This window comes from Callithrix jacchus, chromosome 2 (assembly GCF_049354715.1).
Source record: "Callithrix jacchus isolate 240 chromosome 2, calJac240_pri, whole genome shotgun sequence".
Classification (NCBI taxonomy): domain Eukaryota; kingdom Metazoa; phylum Chordata; class Mammalia; order Primates; family Cebidae; genus Callithrix; species Callithrix jacchus.
Window position 1 is genome coordinate 185,661,867 of NC_133503.1, and position 26,095 is coordinate 185,687,961.

Consider the following 26,095-nt stretch of genomic DNA (forward strand, 5'->3'; position numbering starts at 1 on the left):
GCTTTCTGCATATGGCCAGCCAGTTTTCCCAACACCATTTATTAAACAGGGAATTCTTTCCCCATTGCTTATTTTTGTAAGGTTTGTCAAAGATCAGATGGTTGTAGATGGTTGTAGAGTGGCCTCTGAGGCCTCTGTTCTGTTCCATTGGTCTGTATCTCTGTTTTGGTACCAGTACCATGCTGTTTTGATTACTATAGCCTTGCTGTATAGTTTGAAGTCAAGTAGTATGATGCCTCCAGCTTTGTCTTTTTGCTTAAAATTGACTTGGCTATGTGGGCTCTCTTTTGGTTCCATATGAAGAAGTTTAAAGTGGTTTATTCCAGGTCTGTGTAGAAGGTCATTGGTAGTTTGCTGGGGATAGCATTGAATCTATAAATTACTTTGGGCAGTGTGGCCATTTTCATGATATTGATTCTTCCTAACCGTGAGCATGGAGTGTTTCTCCATCTGTTTGTCTCCTCTCTTATTTCATTTAGCAGCGGTTTGTAGTTCTCTGTGAAAAATCTTTTACTCCTTTGTTAGTTGTATTCTTAGGTATTTTATTCTCTTTGTAGCAATTGTGAATGGCAGTTCATTCTTGATTTGGCTCTCTTTAAGTCTATTATTGGTGTATAGAAATGCTTGTGATTTTTGCACATTGATTTTGTATCCCGAGACTTTGCTGAAGTTTCTTATCAGTTTAAGGAGATTTTGGTCTGAGATGATAGTGTCTTCTAAATATACAATCATGTCATTTTCAAAAATAGTGTTAAATTTTTTATCCGTCAAATCTAAACCATGTAATAGCACCTTTCTGAACTCTGAAAACAGCTGTATTAGATGGAGAAAGAGCTATTAATCAAATTCCATGTGCTAGGAATTATTTTAGATACATGCTAGGAAATGAATTAGATCATATTCTTTCTCTTAGGGAAAACTGAGTAGATATGATACATTGTTATAATACATGATGTCAACCCATACCAACTATTAATGATATAGGTTTGCTTAAATTGTTATGAGTTTAGAGATTAAAAAGAACGAACTTTTCAAAGATGGGAAGAGGTCAGTGAAATATTTACATGGGAAATTATTTTTAAACATGTGTGGACTTTGGATACTCAAGATAATAAATTCAGTCAAGGGTTTCATATCCAGCCACATTGTCCGTCAAGTATGGAGATTACAGGCACAAAGTTTTGAGCATTACAATATGCTAATTGCATGTGTCGATATGTTACATTGTACCCCATAAATATCTATAATTCTTGTGTCAATTCAAAATAAAATGAAACTAAAAAAATATTCTGACCAGATGGAATAACATACCTAAATATTAGTTAACACATTTAATTAAGATCAGTGTAAAATATTATATTTAGAAACAATTAATAATTATATTTCTTGGGGAGGTGGAATGAATGATACTTTCTTAGGAAAAAATGTATCTCACCAAGTAATACTTATGGGTACTAATGGGTAATGACAGGCAGGAACACTGACTGTGGTTAACGTCAGGATCTGGGTAGTTGATCGGAATATTAGCATATGCCTTGAATCTGTAGAAACAATACTTCCTTTCCTAAGAAAATAAGATTTTAGGTTAAAAAATTTCTGTTATTAATAACTAAGAATGAAAAAATGTAAGTCAGAGCTAATAAGTCAAATATTATATCTATTAGCATTAGCAAGCATTCAAAAGCAAAAAACAATAAAAGGTACAAATATGTAAGAGAAATGGGAGGAGATGGAAATGGTGTATTTTATTTTAATTGCTGTTTACTGTATGGTGATAAAACAACATTACCTAAATTTATAAGAATGGAGGTAGCCACTAGAAAAAAAAATAAACACATATAAAACTTCACACAAGGAAACCAGATGTATCCTCAGGACCTAGAAATAGAAATTCTATTTTACCCAGCAATCCCATTACTGGATATATTGTTCTATTATAAAGACACATGCACACATACATTCAATGAGGCACTATTTATTATAGCAAAGACCTGGAACCAACCCAAATGCCCATTAGTGATAGACTGGAAAAAGAAAATGTGGCACAGATACACCATGGAATGCTATGCAGCCATAAAAATGATGAGTTCATGTCCTTTGTAGGGACATGGATGAATCTGGAAACCATCATTCTCAGCAAACTGACACTAGAACAGAAAATCAGACACCACATATTCTCACTCATAGGTGGGTGTTGAACAATGAAAACACATGGACACAGGGAGGGAGCATCACACACTGGGGTTTGTTGTGAGAGGGTAGAGGAGAGACAGTAGGAAGTGGGGAGGTTGGGGAGGGTTGACATGGAGAGAAATGCCAGGTATAGGTGACGGGGGAATGGAGGCAGCAAAGCACATTGTCATGTATATACCTATGCAGCAGTCCTGCATGATCTGAACATGTACCCCAGAACCTAAAGTACAATACAAAAATTAAAAAAAAAGATTATAATAAAAAACCCACATACATAAAAAAGAAAGTAAGAGGTATGATTTCAATGCCCACAGTGATGGGATCCAAACTGAAATTATGAAAAGAAAGAACAGAAAAACAGTTTTCAATCCTAAAATGAGTCATCACTGTGAGTATAAATATCTTTGGTTACCAACATTCAGGTTACCAACATTCACAAAGCAGAAATCACAATATGTACAAAGAGCTATGTCTGTAAAAGAATAGTAGAAGGTTGTAGCTCACAAATTTCAGTCCATGACAGATAAAGTATTTTAAAATATGAATAATTGAATAATATAATTAATAAGGAGGTATATTTAGTTAATCAATCTCTGCATTCTGATGTTATATTATTTAATTCAAGTGCCTATAGAATATTTAGTAAAACCATGTATTAGTTTTCAAGACTGTCTCATTAAAGGCACCAACGTTAAAATAATATCAATACAATGCTCTTTTCCAAATACGATGTGAAAATTTATTAACTGCAGCAACCACAACCTTCCACTTCAGGAATTCTCAAGTCACAAAATAGAATAATTCACAACAAATTGTAGAATTTCTAGGAAAAAAACTGTAATAAGAAAGAACATATATGGGATCAGGGCAGTGGCTCACGTCTCTAATCCTAGTACTTCGGAGGCTGAGGCGGGTGGGTCATGAGGTCAAAAGATGGAGATCATCCTGGCCAACATGTTAAAATCCTGTCTCTACTAAAAATTAAAAAATTAGCTCGCCTTGGTGACTCTTGCCTGTAGTCCCAGCTACTCAGGAGGCTGATGCAGGAGAATCGCTTGAACCCAGGAGGTGGTCGTTGCAGTGAGCCAAGATTGCACCACTGTACTCCAGCCTGGCAACAGAGCGAGACTTAGTCTCAAAACAAACAGACAAACAGAAAAAACCACACACATATATATATGGAAATTATGGGATATAAATTAAGTACTTCTGAAAGTATACTTGTAATTCTAAACATATCAAAGACATAGACTAAAAGGAATAGTATTAGATGAATGAAATATATAACAAATAATGGAGATTAAAAGAAGAAAATAAAGACTAGAAAGTAAAAATATATATTCAATTTTAAAAATCAGATTTTTTGGAAGGAAAATTTGAAAAATAAACCTAAACTTATATTATTAATAAACGTGACAGACATAGAAAATAAGCAGCTTGGAAACATTATAACAGTATTTTCTTAATTCTACAAACATAAATTTAATATGAAGAATGTTGGGGAAAGGTTGCTAAAAGCAACACATATAAACTGATTTCTGAATAAGAAAATGAGAAACTTGTAAATTTTCCCCAAATACATCAGACCCAATAATTCACTAAGGAATTCTATCAAACCTGAAAAAGCAGACAATTTCAATACTACTTAAAGCTTTCAACACACTTTAAGAACATTTCTACTATGTTTCTATAGAAAGCAGACACATTTACGTGAGTTTAAATGACCGGAAACTGAGGAACTAGAGCAAACAGTCCTGGAGGCCGGAAATCTGCACTCAGGTGTTGATTGCCCTACACGTCCTTTTTCCTTGGTAAACTCTAAGGAAGAATTTATTCCTGGCTTCCAGCTTCTGAAAGCTCCAGCTGTTCCTCAGCTCATGGTCACATCACTCCTCTCTCTGCCTCTGTGGTCATATGAGCTCATCACAGTTTCTCTGCCAAATCTCCCTTGGCCACTCTTATAAGGACACTTGTTATTAAATTTAACACCACATAAATAATCCAGGATTATCACCTCTTCTTATATTTTACTGTATAATTAATTGTATGGCTTGCCATATTCATATTTTTTGCAGGGTTGCCATTAGGCCACTATAGCTTAGCTCCACAAAAGCCATGTTCTTTCAATGTATACAGTAGATTTACCCCAACCCAATATCCCTGAAGTCTTGATCTATTAGAAAATCAATTCTAAGTCCAAAATCTTATCTACTTATCATCAGGTCAAGATTTGTAAACTAATCTCAATCTAAATCTCATTATCTTAATCAGGTCTAGGTAAACTCTAGATAGTTTCCATCCTACGGCAAAAATCTTCATCTGCTGACCTGTGAAATTAGAAAACAACGTATCCTTATGTAAAAGACAATGGTAAGAGACGCATAAGATAAGTTATAGACACTGACATTCCCACAAGGGAAAAAGGAAGAAATAAAAAAGTAACAAGTTCCAAACATGTTTAAAACCCATCATGGAAAACTCTATTAGGTTTCTTTTTTTCAAAAGTTTTATTTAATCTTTAATTAGCAAATAATAATTGTATATATTTATGATATAAATGGGATTGGTACATATCTGTTACTTCAAATATTTATCATTTACTTTTGGTGAGAACATTCAAAATCCTCTCTATTAGATATTATTATTATTGACTACAAGCACTGTTCTGCATATGGAACACCAGAACTGATTCCTCCTACCTAACTGTAGCATTGTAAGCATTAACCTTTTCCCACTCACTTATCTATTCCTAGCCTCTGGTAACCACCATTCTACTTTCTACTTCAATTAGTTTGACTTTTGATTCCATATTTAACTTTGATCATATGGTATTTCTGTCTGGCTTATTTCACTTAACATATTCTCTATGTTCATACACGTTGTTACAAATGACAGAGTTTTGCTTTTGTTTTGTTTTCCATTACAGACTAAATAGTATTCCACTGTGTATCTACACCACAATCTTTTAGATTCTTTTATTTGTTGGATACTTTGGTATTTTCCATATCTCTCTATTGTGAGTAATGCTGCAATTAATATAAGGGTGCAGCTATGTCTTTGGCATACTGATTTCAATTCCTTTGGCTATATACCCAGTAGAGGAATTGCTGGAACCTATGGTAATTCTACTTTTGGTTTTTTGAGAAACCTTCATATATTGTTTCCAAAATCGCTGTGCTAACGTACAACACCACAAATGCTATGTTTCCTTTCCTCTACATCCTTGTCAATACTTGTTATCTTCCATGTTTTTGATAATAGCCACTGTGAAGGGCATGAGATGATATTTCACTGTAGTCTTAATTTGCACTTCTCTGATGTTTAGAGATGTTGAGAAATTTTTCATTTATGTGTTGCCCAGTCATATGTCATCTTTTGAGAAATGTCTACTAAGGGCTTTGCCCATTTTTAAAATAGAATGATTTGTATTTTGTTATCGAGTAGTTTGAATTCCTTCATTATTTTGAATATTGGCCCTTATCTGAGGTACAATTTTCAAATATTTTCTCCAAATCATGTATTATCTCTTCACTCTAGTACTTGTTTTCTTTGCTATGAAGAAGCTCTTTAGTTCAATGCAATCCCACTTGCCTATTTTTGCTTATTTTTGCTTTACTTTTGTTTTTTGGGTCATAGGCAAGTAATCTCAGCCTAGAACAGTGTCATGAAGGTTCCCCTCAATGTCTTCTTCTAGTAGCTTTTTTGTTTTAGGTGTTAGGTTTAGTCTTTAATCCTTTTAGGTCTGAAATGTAGTCTTTAATCCATTTTGAGTTAATTCTTTTATGGCTCAATACTTTGCTCTCTGCATCTGTGGCTTTGCTTGCCACTGCCTCTACATTGTGCATAAAGTACCCGAAAACTTCTATGTTTCCTATGAAAGAAATCTTTGTCACTATAACTGCAAAGTTAAGATTTCTGGACACTAAACCTGGAGTTCCATCCTGCAAGTGGTTGAATTAGAATATAAACTAGTGTCCAACCACGTAGGGGTATCTTTCTTCTGGGAAAGGCTGGGGCAGCCACAAAAACTGGAAAAGGTGAGGAATAGGTTCTCTAGAGCTCCCAGAGTCAGTATGCTTCTACCAAATTTCTGACTTACTGACTTCAGAACTTCAAGAAAATTTGTGTTGTTATATCCCAAACTGTTTGCGGCAATTTGTTATGTCAACCCCGTGAAACTAATATGGTAGACCTAACACAAAATAATAAGCCAGTGCAAATATGAAGCAACATTAAGCAGCTTTATTTATCAGTACCCACAGGACAATTCTGAGCACCATTCCAGTAAAACAACACATTGCTAGTGGGATGATTCCAAGAATGCTCAGATAGTTCAGTGTTAGATAAATAATTATGCTGGACTGAACCATATGAAATTATCTTTTGTATATGGCACTATACATTCATAGGAATCAACAGGTTCCTATGAGTAAAGTTAATTTTTAAAAAATTTAAAAGACAGGAGTTGCCGATACATACCCATATAATACCCTCTGGTAGTTTCTCTCTTCCCTATCAAGTGAGATTGATACCAACCACGATCTTCACCATTTTGAATATTGGAATATGAATGCATCCTAATTAGTACTGTCAAATAAAATATAGGACATCTACTTAAATTCTAATTTTAAATAAATAACCAATAAATTTTTCTACAACTATGTTATTTGTGATAATTGACATTAATATACTAAAAAACCCTACAGTTTATCCTAAATTTAAATTTAATTGGGCATCCAGTAGTTTAAGTGATTGAATTTGGCAACACTGAAAATAGCACTCATTAAATATGAGCATCAGTGATATGGGAGATGTTTTAAACTCACAGAGTGTGGAAGACAGCTTTAATAGTTTATGCGACTTTTTAAAAAGGTGTGTAAGATGGGTTCTTGAGTAGCTTTCCCAGAGTTACAGTAATAGAAAAATAATAATTATATTAACACTATATATGCCATTTTTGTTGGATAAAAGCAAGAATAAAATAATGTATATATAACTCTAAACTATCCAGGCATAAGTAAATGAGTATAATTTTTTTCTCAGTTTCCCTGTACTGGTAATTCAGCCTCACCAGCTTTTAGTTACAAATCAGGTTGTTAAAATATTTCCAATGCATTAATTCAACTGCTTCTAAATTCCTGTCCCAACCTAAAATAATCAACTCATTTCTTCATGGCTCCACATGGTTCCCATCCATCCATCTGTCAGTTCTGGCAAAAAAAAAAGTCCCTCAAAATGATTACCCCCACCCTGGAGTAGTAAAATATATATTAGATGATCATCAACATGAAGCCATATGTCCACAGAAACAGCCTGCACCCTAGCAGTAGGTAGGTTAGCACTGAGGCAAATGATACGTAACTTGCCAGGGGACCTGCTAAGAAATGGAACAAGAGTTGTGTGTCATCTTGAATGCACAGCTTGATAATAAAATCAGATAGGACTGGAGGTTGCCAAAATCCTTCCACAGATTTCATTGAAAAATCCAAAAGATGTAAAAGCCCACAATAATAAATAAGTGGAGGCTATTGTTTTAAAATCCAGTGTTATTGTGAGAAAGAAATGTTAAGCATTCCTAGTAGAGTATACAACTCCGACTTTTAGTTCTAAGTTCTTAAATACCCATATTCAATGAGAAGAAATTTAGACATCATCAAGCCTACCATATGCAGCAAGTTAACTCCAAAAATTACGGACATTGATCTAAAACTAACAGTAAACCTGCCAGATATTCATCTTTCCATGAGCAGCATGCAGGATTCTGACTGTCCAGCTCCTATAAGCCAAGAGGGACCATTTTTCTTCACACAGTTGCTGATAGACAGCAAGTATGTACCATTTCTAGGATGATTTATTTAAATTTTGATGGGGCTTATTGATAAATTAGTCAAAGATAAATTCTGATTTATTTTTATAAAGAAGGAAGGAGTCAAGGAAAGAAAAATTTAATGTGTGGATTCTAAGAGTATGCAACTCCTCAAACAAAATAGGTATTAGTTATTTTTGCAATTCATTTCTAGTGCGGATACCTTAGGGAAAATATGGCTTCCAATAGAAGCAATTAACTCCTTGAAAAAATATATAAGCTGAAATTCATAGTATTTATGTCATATACAAATAAATGCCGATGTATTGTATATATAGTCAACTTCTGAGAATTTGTGTTTTTAAGATATAAATATACATACTTTTTTTTGAAAACTGGTAAAATATTGTAGTGGCTTATCCTTATCAACGTCCCTGTGACCTGAGTTTTCTTGGTTCTTAATATATGGTTTGGAAATTAAATGACATTTTGCTTCTTGTGTAATCTACAACCCCTGGAGAGGTCAATTTTCCAAGGGAATTAGTAAACAATGGGGAACTTATAAGTATTATAGTACTGATCATTCTGTTTACGGGATAAAGATCCTCTTTTTAGTTAGCTATTGCTTGGTTGCTATGAACTAAAGGTATGCTGCTTCCCTCAAAATCCTTATGTTGAAGTCTAATCTTCACTGTGATGTGATGGTATTTGGAGGTGAGATCTTTACGACATAATTAGGTAATTTGGGTGAGACCTTCCTGTGTCTTTGTAAGAACAGACAAAGGAGAGATAGTTTCCTGTTATGTGAGGATACAGCAAGTAAGAGGCTGTCTGCAAACCCCAAAGAGGACCCCTGCCAGACACCAACTCTGAAGGCATGTCGATGTTGGACTTCCCAGCCTTCAGAAGTGTGAAAAGTAAATGTTGTTTAAGCCACCCAGTATATGGTATTCTGTTATAGCAACCAGAATTGACTATGATGTTGACCCTTAATGTAAAGGAAAACAACTGAATTTCTTCACAGAGAATGATTATTCTGTTCCTGCCAAGAAAAGAAACTTTGAGATTGAAGCAGGCTTGTGCAAAATTAGTGGGATGAATAAAAATGAAAATTCTCTAGACTGCTGCTTCTCATCAAGCTTTAACAGGAAGACCAGCATCAGTGGATATTTCACCCAGTTTAAAATGGAACACTGGTCTCTGAATCCCCTTCACTCACCTCACCATGGGAACCTTTAACTTTCGAAACTACATCTGTTCATCTTGGGTTCACACAGCCTTGGACATCCATCATGCTAAATGCTTTCCAGATGTTTAGTTCTTATCTGAAAAAAGCACTTCATCTTGAAAACACTACCTAGCAGTCCTCACACACTCCTATATCTGAGTTTGTATTCTTCCTATTGATGTACCTAGTACCGAATACATATTATTGCACGAAATACAAAACGTGGAGGTTCCATTTATGCTGTAGATGTTATCATTAAAATGATTTTCATGGTTTATTTTAAAGCAAAGCTAGAATGGCTTATCTCTATCTCAATTATTTCTTTCCAAAAAGGAAAAAATATAATGCATATTTGAAAAGTAGTGGAAGTCATAATACTGGAAATCTTATTTTTTCCCCACAGCCACTAAACTATGAGAAAAAGAAGTCGTATACCCTCAACATAGAAGGAGCAAATACACATCTTGATTTTCGCTTTTCTCACTTGGGTCCTTTTAAAGATGCTACCATGCTGAAGATCATTGTTGGGGATGTAGATGAACCGCCGCTATTTTCCATGCCTTCCTACATCATGGAAGTCTATGAAAATGCCAAGATCGGGACCGTCGTTGGTACAGTTTTGGCACAAGATCCTGACAGTGCTAACAGCTTAGTAAGGTATGGTATACTTCAATCGTTTAGACATTTAAAGATTTTTATTGCCTTTCACATTAATTAAACATGAATAAAATTACACTTAAAATGTTTTACTTCCACATTGTTTTCTATGAATATAATTAAATTTTAATATTAATTGATTTTTACCTGAGTAGCTTAGCGGATGGATTTTTGTCACATTAAGAACATACTTACTATCTCTGTGAATGTCTTATTGACCACACATTAATTTTTCCAGCTGACTTAATGGATGTAGGCATAATTGATTGAGAAAATTGTTGTAGAGCTATTTAATTACAAACTAGAGAATCCACTGGTCCCTTAATGATAGGAAGTATAGATATAACAGAAAATGTGATGAACTGGGGATAACATGAATCTCTAACTGGCTCTGGTTCCTATGGTCAGACTAGCTTTCTCTTTATATGTGGCTTTCTCTTTATATGTAAAAGTGGAAAAATAATGCCTGTGTCTCAAAGCTATTGTGAAGATGCATGAAGTAATATGCATAAAGCACCCAGCAAAGCGGCCTACACCTAGTAGTCACTCAATAAATGCTAACTTGTCAAAGACAATATAGAGTGCAAAATACTCTAAATACAAGTGTGGGAATGCTATTATGTATACCTACTAGCTGAGTGATCTTTTACAGTCATTTATGGAATCTCAAATTCCAAATATGTGAACAAAGAATAATAATGCTGCATGCTACATAAATATGTTGATATGATTCAGTTAGATTAAACTGAAGGACTTAGCACATTGCCTAGTGCATAATCAGTGCTCACTAAGTAACATTTTTTATTTTTAGTACATCATTCTGGAGATATAATTAACGCTTTTTTGCATTATCAAAAAATTTTTGTGTGGCTCATTTACAACAAAATCAGAAAGGTGGTGTACATGTGTGAAACCCCTTAGATATCCTGTGTTTAAAGGCATGGAAATTCTGTCTCTAGAAAAGTTAAAATCCTTAACAATCTTTCTGCTTTCTCCCACGAAGTCCTTGGTTTTCATTCACTTAGCAAAAGCTAATATACGAAATAGTCTCCTGGGCATCTATGGAATGATTGTAAAAGTTCTGAATTTCCTGTTTCATAAGCATGATTGTTTCAAGCTAAAAACAATGCCCACAGCACCCATGCATGTAACCAAACAATTTTCTGGGCACGAATGTATGTATTCAACAATCCTACTCCATCTGCAAGTGCAGAAACTGTATCCTGTCACACTAACAGCAAAAGCTAGATAACGCTTGAAGAAGGAGGCTCAGTAAACTATCCAAAATGATATGCATAAACCAAGTTACAGAAATCAATCTTCAACTGAGGAATAGAAATCAAAGTTAACACGTTTAATTGCTCAAACAGAGGAAAGCCCATTTTGCTTCAATATTCCATAGAATGCTATGTTTTTAATTATACTTTTGACTCCAAACAGTAAGCATAATTTGTTTAGGTTTTTAAAAAATGTAGCACCATAAAAGATCTGTACAAATGAGGATTTCTTTTTTTTTTTTTTTTTTTTTTTTGAGACGGAGTTTCGCTCTTGTGACCCAGGCTGGAGTGCAATGGCGCGATCTCGGCTCACCGCAACCTCCGCCTCCTGGGTTCAGGCAATTCTCCTGCCTCAGCCTCCCGAGTAGCTGGGAGTACAGGCACGCGCCACCATGCCCAGCTAATTTTTTGTATCTTTAGTAGAGACGGGGTCTCACCATGTTGACCAAGATGGTCTCGATCTCTTGACCTCATGATCCACCCGCCTCGGCCTCCCAAAGTGCTGGGATTACAGGCGTGAGCCACCGCGCCCGGCCCAAATGAGGATTTCTTTACCAAAAGCAGTCAATATCTTTTGGGATTAGAGGTAGTTCAGGATATAAGTTTGCTGTGAAAATATTAAATGAACATTGACAAGATTTTTTTTGAAAATTAAATTTGATACTACTGATACTTAATATAATTCTTAATTTAAAAAGACAGGCAGTGCAGCCATTTATATTTAATTTATCTTTTATTAATAAAAAAGCTGTACATTTTAGGGGATACATGTGGAAAATTTGACACATTCGTGTAATCAAATAAGGGTAGTTGTGAAATTCATCACCTTAAATATGTATCATCTATTTACACTAAGAACATTCAAATCATTATCTTCTAATTGTTTTAAAAGGTACAGTTGAATGGATACAAATATATACATTTAGATGGAAGAAATTGAATGTAGTGTTTAATAGATCAGTAGAGTGACTATAGCAATCACTTTTAGACTGTGTTTTAATCACTTGTAATGTACAATATTACAATAGTCTTCAGGATGAAGAATTACGCATGTGCATGCACACACACACACACACACACACAGACACACACAGCAGCTCAACTGCCTTGGAAAAAATTATGCCTGTGGCCCAGCCATGTTGATGTGTACAATTAACCATCACACTGTGTTGAGAATAATAACGGTCTGAGGGAGGTGTGTATGGAGACTGTACTTCCAAACTTTCTGGAGGCACGGAGCTGAGGAAAATTAAATTGAGGCTCATAATCCAATTAGAAATTAGAGAGGTGAAGAATGAAGGAAATAATTGTAGTTTGTTTTACATGAGGAGCTTGGGTTACCTGTGGGAATAGCAAGTAATGAGATTGGAGAGATGGGTTAGATACAGATCATAAAGAGGCTTTCTGCAATGGTAAGGTCTTTGAAATTAATCCTGGTAGCAATGCCAGTAGGGAGAGAAATGAGAGGAATTTTGATGATTATAACCAAAATGATGACAGGAAAATTTGCATTTCAAAATAAACAATAACATTTAGAATAATGTGAAAGGTCAACTATATGTGATAAAATGTAGGCCAATGGGGAGGAATTGAGGTCAAGGACAAATATGTTTTAGCATTATTCTTTTTTTTTTTCTTTGAGGCAGAGTTTGCTCTGTCACCAGGCTGAAGTGCAATGGTGCCATCTCAGCTCACTGCAACCTCCGCCTCCCGGGTTCAAGCAATTTCGCCGGCCTCAGCCTCCTGAGTAGCTGGGACTTCAGATGTACACTGCCATGCCCAGCTAATTTTTCCATTTTAGTAGAGATGGGGTTTCACCATGTTGGTCAGGATGGTCTTCTTCACCTGACCTCGTGATCTGCCCGCCTCAGCCTCCCAAAGTGCTGGGATTTACATGCGTGAGCCACCGCACCCAGCCATTTTAAGATTATTCTATATGTTCCAACATATGTGAAAACACCCTTTTTCACATAGGACTGTGATTCCCACGTGGGAGCAAAATCCACCCCCGCCAGGGACAGCTGGAAATGTCTGGAGACATTTCTAGTTATTACAGCTTGAGATAGTGTCTTAGTAACTTTAGACTGCTATAACAAAATACCTTTGACTGTGTGGTATAAACAGGAAACATTTGTTTCTGACAGTTCTAGAGGCTGGGAAGTCCAAGATCAATGTGCCAGCCTATCCGGTGTCTGGTGAGTGCCTGCTTCCTGATTTGCAGAGAGCCCTCTTCTTCCTACATTTCACATAGTGAAGAGCAGAAAGGGAGAAAGGACACAAACTCTTCCATATGTTTTTATGAAAGCACGCATCACATAACAAATGCTCCACCAATTTTCTGCCTTAATCAGTTTGGCTGCTAAGAATTACCAGTCTTGGTGGCTTATAAACAACTGAAATTTATTTCTCACAGGTCTCAAGGCTGAGAGTCTGAGATTAGGTTGCCAGAATTTTTGGGTTGTGGTAAGGACCCTCTTCTGGATTGCAGACTGCCAATGTCTCATATCCTCATTTGTTGGAAAGAGGTAACTAGCTCCAAGCTCTTCTTGTAAGGGCACTAATCCCACTCATGAGAGTTCCATTCTCATGACCTCATCATCACCTCCAGAAGTTTGTACATCCACATGCCATTACATTATGGATTAGGGTTTAATATATGAATTTGGGGGAGGGAGATAAAAGCATTCAGCTTATGGCAAGTAGGGTGTTACTGGTGTCTAGGGGTGGAAGTCAGGGATGGTGCTAAACATTCTGTAACTCACAGGAGCAGCTCCTACAGAAATTATCTGACCCCAAGTCAGTAGTGCTAAGGTTGAGAAAAGCTGAAACAAACTGAAAGATAAATTTGTAAAACTGGAATACTATTGTATTCATAGGAGGAAATTTTGAAAAGATATTTTTCGGAGATATGTGTCTATATATACAAATCATATACATGAATAGTCGTGTGAATGTTTCAAGGTATACTTTCAATCGATTAAAATATGAGGCCATTAATTGTCTCAGTAATTTCCCTATATCATTGGGAGCACGTAAGTGAACACTCACTATGAAACATGCACTCTCCTGGTTGTTGAGGCAAAGACGATTGGTACATTGTTTCCAAATGCTAAGAAGGATAGCATAAATCTATTAGCATATGCATTATTCTTTCTGCTTTGTTTTGATTAGAGAGCTAAAATGAATGCTGCTAAAGCTCCCTTAAAATAATTAGACTCCATAGCTGCTGTTTGAGGACACAATTTACGTAATATTTATTCTTGATTTTAATAAAAATGTGTCATTCACATGGGGCCCTGGGTATGAATAGCGAATAAAAAGCAGAAAACATTAACAGAAACAAAAGGAAGCCTCTACTTCCACCTTTCTCAGGGACCAAGTGTTTGTACTAATTAAGGAAAAGCACATTGAAAACATGTACTTTGCAATGTGCCCTGAAATGCAATTAACTCCAAGTTTGTGAAGTTGGTAATGAAAGGGAGTTTGAGTTTTGCAAGCATCTGTGAAAAGCTTCCTGACTTCAGGCTTTTGTATTTTACTATAGTACATTTATACTTAAGTCGTTTGTATTTTACTATTATACTTTCATGAATTATTAGTAAGACTCTTCATATTTCATAGAGGATATAATGTCTAGGTTTTGTCTGTTTTAACTCTAAACAAGATGTATAATTTGCAGCAATATAAAATATATGTAAAATGTAAAATGAATTATTGTTGAGTGTAATCACCATGTCAAGCTATCAAATACCAGCTGTTCTTCCTTTTGTCTAACTATATATATTTATTTACCCAGTAATCATCCCCAATTACCCACCCCACCCCCACTACCTTTCCCAACCTCTGATAACCATTATTCTACTCTCTTATCTCTTTGGGTTCAATTGCTGTAATTTTTAATTCGCACAAATGCACATAAGAACATGTGAAGTGTGTCTTTCTGTGCCTGGTTTATTTAACTTAACATAATGTCCTGCAGTTCTGTCTATGTTGAAAATTACAGGACCTTATTCTAATTTATGGATGAATTACTGTATTGTGTATATGTACCACATTTTCTTTATCCATTCACCTATTGATGGACACTTAGATTACTTTCAAATCTTAGTTGTTGTGTGCTGCAGTGAATATGGGAGTGCAGCTATATCTTCAGCGTACCAATTTCCTTTTTGGTATGGTTTGGCTGTGTCCCCACCCAAATCTCATCTTGAATTGTAGCTCCCATAGGACCCACATGTTGTGGGAGGGACATAGTGGGAACTAACTGAATCATGGGAACAGTTTCCCCCACAGTGTTCTCATAGTGGTGAATAAGTCTCACAAAATCTGATGGTTTTATAAGGGGTTTCACCTTTCACTTGGCTCTCATTCTCTCTCGTCTGCCACCATGGAAGATGTGCCTTTTTCCTTCCACCATGATTGAGAGTCCCTCCCAACTATGTGCAACTGTGAGTTCATTAAACCTCTTTTTCTTTATAAATTACCCAGTTTCAAATATGTCTTTATCAGCAGCATAAAAATGGACTAATACACTTTCTTTTTCATATATACATAGCAGCAGTATTGCTGGATCATGTGGTAGCTCTATGTTTAGATTTTAAGAAATGGCCAAACTGTTCTCCATAGTGGTTGTACTAATTTATATTTCAACCAACAGGATATGAGGGTTCCATTTTCTCCACATCCTTTGCCATCATTAGTTATTGCCTATCACTGTGATATAAGCCATTTTAATTGGTGTGAGATGATTTCTCTTTGTAGTTTTGATTGGCATTTTGCTGATGATCAGTGATGTTGAGCACCTTTTTATAAGTCAGTTTGATATTTGTGTGTCTCCTTTTGAGAAATATCCATTCAGATTTTTTGTCCATTTTTTAATCAGATTATTAGATTTTTTTTGGTATTGATTTGAGCTCCTTATACATTCTGGTTATTAATCCCTTGTCATATGAGTAATTTGAAAATATTTTCTTTCATTCTCTGATTGTCTTTTCCCATTGTTGATTGTTTTCTTTGATGTGCAGAAGCTTTTTAACATGTTGTGATCCCATTTACCTAGTTTTTCTTTGATTAACTCTGCTTGCACTGTATAACTCAAGAAATCTTTGTTCAGATGAGTGTCCATGAGAGTTTTCCCAATGTACCCTTTTTGAAGTTTCACAGCGTGAGTTCATAGACTTAAGTCTTTAATACATTTGAATTGATTTTTGCATATAGTGAGTAATGGGGGTCTAGTTTCAATTTCCTGTATATGGCTATCCAGTTTTCCCAGCACCATTGAAGAGTCACTTATTGGAAGCTTTACAATTGGGCTTGTTTGTGCCTGTCATTCTTGGAGACTCTTCTAAGTACTCAAAGGGGAATAACTGAGTGTTGTGATCTAAGTTTTTGGTCATTGCAGCTATATCTGTATGGGGGGTCACCCCAATTCCAGTAATGCTGTGACTCTGCAGACTTGTGGCGGTACTGCTGTAGTGGTCTTGTGTAAAATCTAAGATAATTTTCTGGATTATTAGGCTAACACTCTTGTTCTCTTCCCTTACTTTCCCCTAAACAAATGGAGTTTCTCTGTTCGTGTTGATCTGCCTGGAACTCATCAGAGGAGTGACAACGTAAGCACCACTGTAGCAACAGATACCAAGACTGCACTGGATCAGACCTAAAATTAGCATATCACTGGGTCTCACTCAAGGCCCCTGATTACTATTGTCTGGCTGCTACTGATATTCCCTCAAGGCCCAGGGCTCTGCCATTAGCAGGCAGCAAATCCAGCCAGGATTGTGTCCTTCCCTTCAGTGCTGTTAGTTTCCATGTTCTGCAGCCCAGGGCAGGTCTAGAAATGCTATCCTGGAACCACAGCTTGGATTAGGAAAGCTTAGGCATCTACTTGGTGCTCTACTCTACTGTGACTGAGCTAACATCCAAACCACAAGATAAAGTTCTTCCCACTCTTCCCTCTTCTTTTCTCAAGCAGGAATAGTTTCTTCCCCTGTAGTATGTACTGCCTGGGTACTACCCATCTTCACTTAAGGACCATGTGCTCTTCGGTCAGCTCTTGGTGAACACTGCCTGGACTGAGTCTTTTCCAGGGCAGTTAGCTCCACTCTAACCCAGGGCAGGTTTAGAAATGCTCTCCTTCAGCCAGCACCTGGAATCAGGGACCCCAGGAGCTTGCTTGGTGCCCCACCCTACTGTGGTTAAGCTGGTATTCAAGCTGCAAGACAAACTTTCCTTTTTACTTTTCTTTTCCTTCCTTGAGTAGGAGTCTCTCCCATAGCCTCTAGATCTTATAATACCCTGGGTTACACCTGAGTTTCATTCTCATCAAAAGCTCATGATCAGTAATGCCTGGCTACAGTTGATGCTTACTCAAGCTCCAAGGGACCTTTGGTAAGAAGGTCATGAATTCCACCAGGACTGGGTTCTTCCCATCAAGGCAGCAGGTTCCCTTCTGGACCAGGTGTGGCAACAAATGTTGTCTGAGAGCTAGGACCTCAGGATTTTGTCTTCTGCCCTATTCTACCGTGGTTGAACTTGTATCCAAGTTGCAGGATGAAGTCCTTTTCAATTTTATAAATGAAAACATACTTTATTTTTATATCTACTTTTGTCATTCAATATTATGTCTGTAAAATTGTTCATGTTGTTTTGCTCCCTTCTTAACCTGAAATTATCTGGTTTATTTATTCTGTCTAGTGTCGTATTGCCATGATGCATGGCACATAAGAAAAAATACCTAGTAGTGATATAAACTAACCAATGGATACAAAAGAGGATATGTGAACAATATATGCATTAGAGAAAAAGAGTATGGGTGTGGGGAGGATTCAGTGACATCATTAGAAACTAAAGGCGATCTTGATATGTTTTTTTTTTTAGTTTTTTTTATTATTATATTTTAAGTTCTGGGGTACACATGCAGATCATGCAGGATTGTTACATGGCACACATGCCATGGTGGTTTGCTGCATCCATCCCCCATCATCTACATTAGGTATTTCTCCTAATGTTATCCCTCCTCAATCCCCTGACCCCTGCTATTCCTCCCCTACCCACCCCACACCCCAAAAGGCCCTGATGTGTGATGTTCTCCTCCCTGTGTCCATGTGTACTCATAATTCAACACCCACTTGTGAGTGGGAACATGCAGTGTTTGGTTTTCTGTTCTTGTGTCATGAGAATTATGGTTTCCAGCTGATGAAGTCCTTTTCACTCTTCCCTCACATCTACTCTAGTGGAAGGAAGGGATCTCTCCCAGAGCTGCAAGCTGCACTGCTTGGGGTTGGGGGTGGGAACAGAAGCATTCCCTTGCCCACTGCATCTGGTTTCACACCATGTTGCATGCACTCCAGGTCCACAGGCTCTTAGCCCAGCACAGCACCAAGACTTACCCAGGAATTGCAGTCCTTCTGGCCCAAACTGCCTTTCAAGTTCATTCAGGACCCCAGAGTGCTTTAGCCCACTGTGGTGGGGTTAGCCAGAACACAGGTTTTGACCACTGGGTTGGATTATTTCTCTCTATCCCATACTGGTGTAAAGGCTCGCTCCATAGGTACAGGCTGTGTTCTGGCCCCTTTTGCTTTCTGCTGTAACAGGGAAGTACTGAGTTCCAATGCAAAGCCTTGTAATCATTGTGTTCTCCCTCCCCAAAGTGCACAGATTCTCTCTTTGTGCTCTGCTGCCACTACCAGGGATTGCGTAAGTGATTCAAATAGTTAAATAATTAAATATTTTGCATAATTGTTTCAAATGCTTACGATGACACTATTAAATAAACTATAGACCAAAGGTATTGTGATCATATTGGAAACTCTTAGCCAGATTTAAAAATATTTTGGGGGCTGGGCACGGTGGTTCATGCCTATAATCCCAGCATTTTGGGAGGCTGAGGTGGGTGGATCCTGAGGTGAAGAGATTTAGACGATCTTGGCCAACATGGTAAAACCCCATCTCTACTAAATATACAAAAGTTAGCTGGGCGTGGTGGTGCGCACCTGTAGTCCCAGCTTCTCGGGAGGATGAGGCAGGAGAATCCCTTGAACCTGGGAGGTGGAGTTTGCAGTGAGCTGAGATTGTGCCACTGCACTCCAGCCTGATGACAGAGTGAGACTCCATCTGAAAAAAAGAAAAAAAATTGGAACATAAATATACTTTTATAGAAACGGATGCAGAAAATTAGAAGTATTTTCTCACCTTATTCTGAGATTTAATGTGACCGTGGTAGACAAAGGTAATTTTATTGGTAAATAATGGTCCAGTGACTATAGTGGGAGCATTCACTTCTTTTTGTTTTTTATTTGCTTTTCTACTTTTGAAATTTTCACATAATTGATGATCAGTTGCATTAGATATACCAAATTATTTTGGATGTTATAACAGCAAAAAAGAGATTTCAAAATAATTATAAGGTCTTTTGGCAAAGTTCAAGAGGAAAAGTGAGAATAAATTATTAAGAGTTTGAATGTAGGATTTAAAATTTTGAAAAGAAAGATGAAAAATAACCAGTAAATCTGTTTCAAAATGTGTTCATGTTAAAGGTATCTAATATACAATAACTTTTTTCTATAGAGCATACCTAGTTATAAAATATTACCTTACTGATAATATAAAATTATGTCAATATTTCCTTCATGACAATCCTCAATATACTATCAGCAAAACTTAGCCATTGTATTCTGATCTAAAGAAAACAGTCCATTATGGATATTTAATGCAAGTTGAATAGAGACAAACAGAAAGCAAACTCATGCTTAAAACTGAAAGTCTTTGTCTATAACCTGTGTTTTGAAATTGTATCACATTACATATTGCTGATATTAGAACACCGAGATTGATTAACGATTTTGTTGTTCAATGTCATAAGCACATGATACTTGAGAACTCAAGGAGGCATAAAGATGACTAAGACAACTCTATTCTTTCATAGATGAATGTATCTGTAGCCTTTGAAAGCTGAATGATCCAAAAGCACCCAGCTAAAGATCTTATCTGATATAAAATTATTTTTTCCATAGGCCAAACTTAATTATAACAAACTTACTCATACAACTACATTTTTTCAAAATGTCTTGGAAACAGGTGGTGTTTGGTTACATTAATAGGTTATTTAGTGGTGATTTCTGATATTTTGGTACACCCATCACTCAAGCAGTGTACACTGAACCCAATGTGTAGTCTTTATACCTCATCCTCATACTCTTTCCTCAAACTCCCCAAAGTCCATTGTATCATTCTTATGCCTTTGCATCCTCATAGCTTAACTCCCACTAATGACTGAGAATGTACAGTTAGGTTTTCATTAGGTTTTCTGTTCCTGAGTGACTACACTTAGAATGATAGTCTCCAATTCCATGCAGACTGCTGTTTCATTCATTTTTATGGCTAACTAATATCCCATGGTATATTTATACCATGTCTTCTTTAGCCACACATTGATGGATGGGCATTTGGGCTGGTTTCTTATTTTTGCCATTACTAATTGTGCTGCTACAAATATACCTGTGCAGATATCATTTTTGTATAATGACTTCTTTTCCTATGGATAGATACCCAGGAGTGAGATTGCTGTTTCAAATGGTAGATCTACTTCTAGTGCTTTAAGGAATCTCCACACTGTTTTCCATAGTGGTTATACTAGTTTGCACCCCCACCAACAATGTAAAAGTGTTCTCTTTTCAACACATCCATGCCAACATCTATTATTATTTTATTTTTTGATTATGGCCATTCTTGCACGAGTGAGATGGTATCACATTTTGATTTTGATTTGCATTTCACTCATAATTAGTGATGTTGCATTTTTTATATGTTTGTAGGCCATTTGAATATCTTCTTTTGAGAATTTCTATTCATGTCCTTAGCCCACTTTTTGAAGAGAATTTTTTTTCTTGATGACTTGTTTAGGTTTCTTGTAGATGGTGGATATTCATCCTTTATCAGAGGCATAGATTGTGAAGATTTTCACCCACTGTATGGGTTGTCTGTTTAAGCTACTGATTATTTCTTTTACTGTGCAGAAGCTTTTTACTTTAATTAAGTCCCATCTGTTTTTGTTGTGTTTGCTTTTGGATTCACGGTCATGAAATTTTGGTCTAATCCAGTGTCTAGAAGGATTTTTTTAATGTTATATTCTAGAATTTTTATCGTTTCAGGTTTCAGATTTAAGTCTTTGATCCATCTTGAGGTGACTTTTATATAACGGTGAGAGATGAAGATCCAGTTTGATTCTTCTACATGTGGATTCCAGTTATCCCAGCAAAATTTGTTGAATTGGGTATCTTTTCCCCACTTTATGTTTCAGTTGTTTGTATTTGGGTTTATTTCTGGATTCTCTTTTCTGTTCCATTGGTCTCCGTGCCTATTTTTATAGCAGTACCATGCTGGTTTTGTGGCTATTGGCCTTATAATGTAGTTTGAAGTCAGGTAATGTGATGCCCACAGAATTGTTCTTTTTGCTTAGTCTTACTTTGGCTCTGCAGGCTCTTTTGGGCTCCTTATGAATTTTAGGATTGTTTTTTCTAGTTCTGTGAAGAACGATGGTGGTATTTTGATAAGAATTGCATTGAATCTGTGGATTGCTTTTGACAGTGTGGTCATTTTTACAATGCTGATTTAATTCATCTATAAGTATGGGCTATGTTTCCATTTGTTTATGTTGTCTATAATTTATTTCAGCAGTGTTTTATAGTTTTCCTTGTAGAGGTTTTCCTCCTTCTTGGTTAAACATATTCCTAAGTATTATTATTTTTATTATTGTTATTGCAGCTATTGGAAAAGGGGTTGAGTTCATGATTTGAGTTTCAGCTTGTTCACTATTGGTGTATCGCTGAGCTACTGATTTGTGCACATTATTTTTGTATCCTGAAACTTTGCTTAATTAATTTACCAGTTCTTGGAGCTTTTTACATATGTTTTTAGGATTTTTCTAGGTATAGGATAATGTCATCACCAAACAGCAACAATTTGACTTCATCATTACCAATTGGATGCTCTTTATTTCTTTCTTTTGTCTGACTGCCTGGCTAGGACTTGAATAGAAGTGGCAAGACTATGTATCCTTGTCTTGTTCCAGTTCTCAGGGGGAATGCTTCAGCTTTTCCCTGGTGGCTATGGGTTTGTCATAGACGGCTTTTATTACTTTAAGGTATGTACCTTTGATGGTGATTTTGCTGAGTGTTTCAATCATAAAGGGATGCTGGATTTTGTTTAAATGCTTTTTCGGCATCTATTCAGATAATCATGTTATTTTGGTTTTTGATTCTCTTCATGTGGTGTACCAAATTTATTGACTTGCGGATGTTAAACCGTACCTGCATCTTTTGTATGAAAACTGCTTGATCGTTGTGGATTATCTTTTTGTTATGCTGCCAAATTCTGTTAGACAGTATTTTGTTGAGGGTTTTTGCATATATCTTAATCAGAGATATTGGTCTGTGGTTTTCTTTTGTTGTTATGTCCTCTTCTGGTTTTGAGGTACTGGCTTCCTGGAATGTCTGAGAGAGGATTCTCTCCTCTATCTTGTGGAATAGTGTCAGTAGGATTGGGACCTTCCTTGAATATCTGGTAGAATTCAGCCATGACTCTGTCTGATCCTAGATATTTTTTTGTTGGTAACTTTTTAATTGCTATTTCAGTCTCACTGCTTGTTACTGTTCTGTTCAGAGTTTCTATTTTTTCCTTGTTTAATCTAGGAGGGTCGTATATTTCCAGGAATCTACCCATCTCCTCTTGGTTTTCTAGTTTATGTGTATAAAGTTGTTCATACTAGTCTAGAATCCTCTTTCTATATCTGTGATATCCACTGTAATATCTCCTGTTTCATTTCTAATTGAACTTGTTTGGATCTTCTTGCTTCTGTTGTTGGTTAATCTCACTAATTATCTATTTTTCATTTATCTTTTTAAAGAACTAGCTTTTTCTTTCATTTATCGATTGTATTTTGTGTTTTTTGTTTCAATTTTATTTAGTTCTGCTCAGATCTTTGTTATTTATTTTCTTCTGCTGTGTTTGGGTTTGATTTGTTCATTTTTCTCTCCTTGACGTGATAACATAGACTGTCTATTTGTATCCTTTCAGACTTTTTGATGTAGGCATTTAATGTGACAAACTTTCCATTTGGCACCGCTTTTGCTGTGAACCAGAGGTTTTGATAGGTTGTGTCACTATTGTCATTCAGTTCAAATAATTTTTAAATTTCCATTTTTATTTCATTGTTGACCCAATGATTATTCAGAAACAGGTTAAGTTCAATGTATTTGCATAATTTTGAGGGATCTTTTTTGGAGTTGATTTCCAATTTTATTCCATTGTGGTTTGAGAGAGTATTAGATATGATTTTGATTTTCTTAAATTTGTTGATAATTGTACTGTGGCACATCATATTGTCTCTCTTGGAGAATGTTCCATGTGCCGATGGAATTAACATTCTGCAGTTGTTGGGTAGAATATTCTTTCAAGACCTCTTAAGTCCATTTGTTACTGGGTATAGTTTGTTTGTTTTTTCTTTGTTGACTTTCTGTCTTCATGACCTGTCTAGGGCTGTCAGTGGTGTACTGAAGTCCCCCAATCTTACCATGTTGCTGTCTATTTCATTTCTTTGGTCTAGCAATAATTGTTTTATATTTAATAAATTAGGGAGCTGCAGTGTTAAGTGCATATGTATTTAGAATTGTGATTATTTTTTCTGTTGGACTCATTCTTTTATCATTATATAAAGTCACTCTGTCTTTTTTTTTTAACTGCTATTGCTTTAAAGTTTGTTTTATCTGATATAAGAATAGTTACTCCTGCTTGCTTTTGATGTCTATTTGCATGGAATATCGGTTTCTACCCCTTTATCTAAAGTATATGAATTCTGTATCAGGTGAATCTTTCGAAGACAGCAGATACTTGGTTGCTGGGGTTTTATTTGTTCTGTAATTATGTATCTTTTAAGTGGAGCATTTAGATTATTTACTTTCAATGTTAATACTGAGATTCGAGGTACTATTCTATTCATTAGACTATTTTTTACCTGGATATCTTGGTTTTTTTTTTTTTCACTGTGTGCTTTAAGGAGATTCTGTTTTGGTGTATTTGAGGATTTGTTTCAAGATTTAGAACTCCTTTTTGGCAGTTCTGGTAGTGCTAACTTGGTAGTGGTGAATTATGTCAGCATTTGTTCATCTGAAAAAGACTGTATTTTGCCTTAATTTGTGAAATTTAGTTTTGCTAGTTACAAAATTCTTGGCTAATAGTTGTTTTGTTTAAGGAGGTTAATGGTAGGATCCCAATTTCTTCTAGCTTGTAGAATTTCTGCTGAGAAATCTGCTGTTAATCTGTTAGGTTTTCCTTAATCGGTTACCTGGTTTTATTTATTTTTTTCCACACAGTTCTTAAGATTCTTTCCTTCATCTTGACTTTAGATAACCTGATGACTATATGCCTATGAGATGATCTTTTTGTGATGAATTTTCCAGGTATTCTTTGAGCTTCTTGTATTTGAATGTGTAGATCTCTAACAAAGCTGGGGAAGTTTTCCACAATTATTCCCTCAAATGTGTTTTCCAAACTTTTAGATTTCTCTTCTTCCTTGGGACCACCAATTATTTGTAGGTTTGGACATTTAAAGTAGTCCCAAACTTCTTAGAGGCTTTGCTCATTTTTAAAATTCTTTTTTATTTTTCTTTGTTGGATTAGATTAATTCAAAAGCCTTGTCCTGTAGTTCTAAAGTTTTTTTAAGTAAAGTTTTGACTTGTTCGATTCTATTGCTGAGATTTTCCAGTGCGTTTTGTATTTCTCTAAGTATGTCCTTGACATCCAGAAGTTGTGATTATTTTTTATTAATGCTATTGATTTCACTGGAAATTTTTCCATTCATATCCTGTATAAGTGTTCGGATTTCCTTAAGTTGAGCTTCACCGTTCTCTAGTGCTTCCTTGCTTAGCTTAATAATCAACCTTCTGAATTCTTTTTCTGACAATTCAGAGATTTAGTCTTGGTTTGGATCCGTTGCTGGTAAGGTAGTGTGATTCTTTTGGGGTGTTAAAGAACCTTTTATTTTTGTCATGTTATCAGAATTATTTTTCTGTTCTGTTCTCATTTGGGTAGAGTATGTCAGAGGGAAGATGTGGGACTCAAGGGCTCCACTTCAGATTCGTGTGTCCCACAGGCTGTTTTCTTGATGTGGTGTTCTTCCCTTTCCTCTAGGGATGGGGCTGCCTGAGAGCCAAACAGCAGTGATTGTTATTTCTCCTCTGGATCTATCCACCCAATGGAACTACCAGGCTTTGGGCTGATACTGGGGAGTGTTGGCAAAAAGTCCTATGATATGACCCATCTTCAGGTCTCTCAATTGTGAATACTAGCACCTGCTCCATTATAGGTAGCAGGGGAGTGAAGTGGACTCTGTGAAGGTCCTTGGTTGTATTTTTGTTAATTGGGGTGATTTTGTGTTAGTTGACCTCCACTCAGGAGGCAGTGCTGTCAAGAGCACATCAGCTGCGGTTGTATAGAGAGGATCAGGCAGCGGACAGAGCCAGACAGGTCCCAAGATATTGTGTACTTTGTCTTGGGCTACCAGGGGTGGTTAGAGAAAGACCATCAAATGAGAGCAGGATTAGGTTTTTCTGAGCTCAGACTCTTGGCAGGGCTGTTGAGGATGAGGGTGTGGTTCGCAGGCCAATGGAGCTAAGTTCCCAGAGCGATTATGGCTTTCTCTGCTGCATCACACAGGTCACCAGGGAAGTAGGGAAAAGCTGGCAGCCACAGGCCTCACCTTGCTCCCACACAGCCCACAGCCCAAACACCTGGTCTCACTGCCGTGGTATCCCACCCAATAGCACCATGTTTATTTCCAGGCAGCTGGTGATCACAGCTAAGAACTTGCCCCAGGCTACATGCCTCCCAGTTAAGAAAGCAAGCCAACTCAATTCCTCAGCTATCCCAGGGAGCCT

The 26,095-nt window shown here is 36.4% G+C and overlaps 1 protein-coding gene across 10 annotated transcripts in view; it reads left to right on the forward strand.

Annotated features, from left to right (window-relative positions):
* CDH18 (cadherin 18) overlaps nt 1-26,095 on the forward strand; it is a 1,140,329-nt gene that overhangs the window by 1,030,628 nt on the left and 83,606 nt on the right. For all 10 annotated transcript variants that reach the window (XM_078365644.1, XM_078365646.1, XM_078365648.1 and 7 more), the window contains one exon: nt 9,631-9,884. In XM_078365644.1, the coding sequence (XP_078221770.1) occupies nt 9,631-9,884 (254 nt within the window). The remainder of the gene's footprint in view (nt 1-9,630; nt 9,885-26,095) is intronic.